The following is a 4,622-nucleotide window of genomic DNA, read 5'->3' as shown; positions in this document are numbered from 1 at the left end:
TATATATATATATATATATCGCAACAAAATTTGGAAGAGAGTTGTACCTGTTACTGAACTTCCATCTATATCAGATTGTTTGGAACTTTTGTTCACACTTTGTTCACCAGACAAATTGTAGCTTGTCTTATCATTTTCCGTGCGAGTAACGTTCACGTCTGTCATGCTTTTTTTTTGTAAATGTGCGAATCCATACAATAACGATTCGCGAGGTTTGGATGAAGAAGTAGAACTTATTACAAAGTTTATATATTTCTTTGTTAAACGTTCGATCTCGATTGCCGAATATTTACCATTTTCGGAAGAATTCTTTAAAGTCTCCAATTTTATTATCAAAACTCTAGGCTTTTTAAATAGCTTGTATTTCTTTCTTAACTTTATCATATTCAATCGTTCATTGTTTAACCTCACGGGACAGTGTTTTTCAACACGAGTACTAGACACTATTGACAATTGTAACAAATCTTGATGATTATTTTGCGTTTCTGATAAGTTGTGTTTTTGACATCCATCTAACGAAATGATTTCGTTTCTTTGATGTTTTAATGCTGCTTGCTTTTGCTTGTCCAATTGTTTTTTTACTGATTGAGATTGAATCATTTCTAGAGCATTCCTTATTCTGCTTGCTCGCCATTTAATGACATCCATGTCATCCATTTGTTCCAATCTCATTAAAGTAATACACGCCTCATGATTTATCTGTATATTCGGACGCGATTTTTCTTGATCCATCCTTTCATAAGACAAGTGAGATTTATTTTGATTATCAATTCCAGTAATTTCCATACTTCTTTCAACTGCAGTTTCATTATCGTCAGATAAATCTGACGATATTCTTCGACAGCGTTTTCTCCTTGGTCTAGGCTCCTCAGACGATACAGATAAGGACCTTTTTTTTTTAGACTTCCATTCATTCAATTCTCCTTGTATGGCAAATTTTCTGGATTTCAACCTTTCACGAACCAGTCTTTTCATTGACCTTTCTTTATCTTTAGACAAAGTGCATTTGAATACACAAATCTTATCAGTATTTAAATTCTGCTCCGTGGTCTCGCTACTTGATAATGATGAAGATGGAAAATTGTAACATGCAACTGCATCAATAGTGCTGTTAGATGATGTATTCTTTTTTTGATGAAATTCGTATGGTAAAATACGTGCACACATATATGTTTTATCATCGCATAAGACTTCCTTTTTATTCTGTGCTTCATGTGTCAATAAAGTAAAATCTTCAGCATTTTCTTGTGCATTTTGTACAGCCCGCTGAGTGGCTACACATGATTCTTCTACTATTTTTTGTGGTTGTTCATACAAGCGAACATATGTATTATCATCTATTTTACTTTCCATAGTAATTTCAGTAATAGGTCCTTTCTCCTTTTCAAGTATTTGCTGAGTTGAATGTTTTTTAGAAGTTTTTTTCCTTTTCTGAACATTTCCAAATTTCCACAATTTGTATTTTCTTTTATTGTTTATATATTTATTTTTATTGAAGAATGTAACTGGTTTTCCATTCTTTAACTTTGTATTTGGTAAACGTGTAAGCTTTACTGAAATATCTTTGACGAGGCAATTTTGGCAATCTCTCTCTTTAATTGAATCTTGCACCAAATCATTTGTCTGCTTCATTGCCAAATTTAAACTTGTATTTACTATTGATTTACTGCAACTTGGTGATGGATTAAATAATTCCTCATCGGAGTTATCCATCTATAACATATTTAATATATAAACAAATTATGACTATTTTAATTGAAATATATATGAGTATGTTATATAATCATATTGTTAATAGATACATATAAAATGTTATATTTATTGTTGTCAAATAAACTTTTATCAATATTGGATGTACAAGAAAAAATTGAAATTATTTTAAAACTATTTAAGAAGCAAGCAGAAAAATAATAAGATTAGTAGTATCACACACACATAATACACAGTACAATATTTAGAGATATACATAATTCCCCAAAAAATAATTATTAAAAAGATATTATTAAAAAGATCATACAATTTTCTACCTACATACAATTCTTGTATGCTTAAGAGAACTTGACATATCTAATGTAAAAACAATAAAGCATATAAATAAAATATATGTTTTGTTCTTATCAAAGCTTGAAAAAATGCTTGAAAAAATAATATTAGTAAAGTACTAAAATCGGAGTATTTTGTTATGAAGTTAAATATATATTTGATTATATCTGATTATAACAATCTATTTTTATATCTTAAACAGAAATTATTGCAGAAATAATTTTTTAGCTCCTATGTTTTCTTTAATAAAACTGATCAAAAAACTTATTTTTTTCTATTTTTATAAATTTCTTATATTAATCTTGGTATCTTTAATCTTAATTTCTATTTAATCTTAATTTCAACTATAATCAAATACAATATCTACTTTCAATTAAATGAGAAATAAGAATTTGACAGTTAATAATAAAACTTATAAAAAGCTATTTACATACAGACATTCTCTTTAGATTTAGAAGAATTGAAACTATTAACATACAAGCATTTAGTCGACATTTTTCTTACATATAGGTATGCTTTAAATGTTTATGTGCTTATAGTGCTTATAAACATTGCTTAATTCAGTTTCTTCAATTTCTAAGTGTTCGAAAAGACATTAATAACATTATTGCAACATCATATATATATATATATATAGACTGTTTGTAAAACTTATTTCATCAAGATATGGCAGTTATCTTAAGCCTTAACAGTTTTTAATCAAAGGGAACATAATAAAAGTGATATTTTTATGATCTGATTCTGTTAATAAAAATATTATGAAATGTAATATGTATCAAAAGTTCATCATCGCACTCTAAAAATATCAATTGATGTATCTTTTAATATTACATAAAACAAAATTTATCATTTTGCTAAATATACAGATTCTTTTTCGTATCTGACACATATATATATATATATATATATATATATATATATATATATATATATATATATATATATATATATATATATATATATATATATATATATATATATATATATATATATATATATATATATATATATATATATATATATATATATATATATATATATATATATATATATATATATATATATTAAATTGTGCTTATAATGCCAAAGTAAATAACTTTAGTTATTTTGATATAAGCGCTTTTGATAAAACCAAAGAAAATTATTACAAATAGCATTTATAAATATAAGTGCTGAAAACACATAAATGTCTAAAACAAACATACCTTAAGAAACTTGAAAAATTCGTTGCTAAAAGAAAATTTGATTGTTAAAATACATCAAATACATGTTACAATGTACATTGTTGAAATAAGATTCGTTTTTTTTATACGGAAGTTGTAATAAAACTTTTTCTGCTCTTAAAATAAGATAATTAAATATTAAATGAAAAAAAAAAGAACATAAAAAACTATGCCCAACAAATCATGGGAAAGAAAATATTATCAGAGGTATTTTTTTATTTATAAGTTTTTTAAATTAAGGGGGCATATCCGTCTGAATCTTTAAAAAATAAATACATTTTCTAGATTTTTTGCAGTGCAACAATTTGATAAAAACTTTTTTTTATTACAATATTAATGCAATATTATTAAATATTCAAATCAATATTTCCAGCACATTTTTTTTTTTTAAGTTATGCGAATATTTGCAGAGCTCCTCCAATTTTAAGTGGTTGCACGGTGTGAAAATGTTCGTTTATCAAATCAAAAATACAAGTTTTTTTTTTATTAGATATTAATAGCTATATCTAAGTTATCCAAGAGTTTCTTCAAAATTTAAAAAAATAAAAAAATGGCGGCATGTTGAATATCTTTTCTTGTTTATAAGAAAAAAAATAGGAAAACGAATTAAAATAAGGTTTTGTTAACAGATACAGAATCTTATTAGGAACGTGCATGCAAAATTTAAAGTCAATCCGTCGAACGTAACTCGAGTTTTCACATGCACGGTGTGCATGAAAATATAAATCTGCAAATATTTGCACAACTATAAAAAAAAATTTTTTTTTAACTGAAAATTTTTATTTGGGTACTTAATAATATTGTATTAATAATATTGTAAAAAAATAAAGTTTTTATCAAATCGTTGCGCTGCAGAAAAATCTAGAAAAATGTTCGAGAGTTTAAAGATATGTCTTCTTAATAGGAATATCATTTATCGTCTATAGCCTATATATTTTTACGTATTATAATACGAATTCATTCCATAGGACTTGACGAACACGCGTATACATAAAACTCATTTATTCATTAAAATAACAAATTATACTTTCTTTATAAATATTTTTTTTTGTGAAGATATGACAGGGGAGTAATTTTATTATGTAATCAAATAATCAGCATAAAAATTTTAATATATTTAATATATATTCTGCTTTTCAAAAATAATAAATGCATGATGAATGCATGAAAATCGATTGGTTGTTGCGTTTTTCTCTGAACATGCTGTCTCGTTTTATATACAAAGAAATTTTAACAAGAGAATATATTTCCGATAAGAGATTACTTACAAACTGAAATTCCGAGGATTAAAATTTCGTTTTGGTGAATAAAAACTGGCGAGCCACAACCAAATAATCTATACATAGAGATCGATGT

General features: G+C 25.4%; 1 protein-coding gene across 2 annotated transcripts in view; it reads right to left on the bottom strand.

Annotated features, from left to right (window-relative positions):
• Positions 1-4,622, bottom strand: part of LOC115233466 — a 21,906-nt gene that overhangs the window by 13,941 nt on the left and 3,343 nt on the right. The window contains exons 2-3 of one of the 2 annotated variants that reach the window (XM_029803912.1): positions 3,249-3,273; positions 48-1,713 (exon numbers count right to left, since the gene is read on the bottom strand). In XM_029803912.1, the coding sequence (XP_029659772.1) occupies positions 48-1,713 (1,666 nt within the window). In that variant the 5' untranslated portion in view covers positions 3,249-3,273. The remainder of the gene's footprint in view (positions 1-47; positions 1,714-3,248; positions 3,274-4,622) is intronic. The other variant, XM_029803910.1, reaches the window with a different exon arrangement.

Source organism: Formica exsecta, unplaced genomic scaffold, assembly GCF_003651465.1.
Source record: "Formica exsecta isolate Colony F162 unplaced genomic scaffold, ASM365146v1 scaffold175, whole genome shotgun sequence".
Taxonomy (NCBI): domain Eukaryota; kingdom Metazoa; phylum Arthropoda; class Insecta; order Hymenoptera; family Formicidae; genus Formica; species Formica exsecta.
The sequence above is the reverse complement of the archived record's forward strand: the minus strand, read 5'-3'. Positions and strand labels throughout refer to the sequence as shown.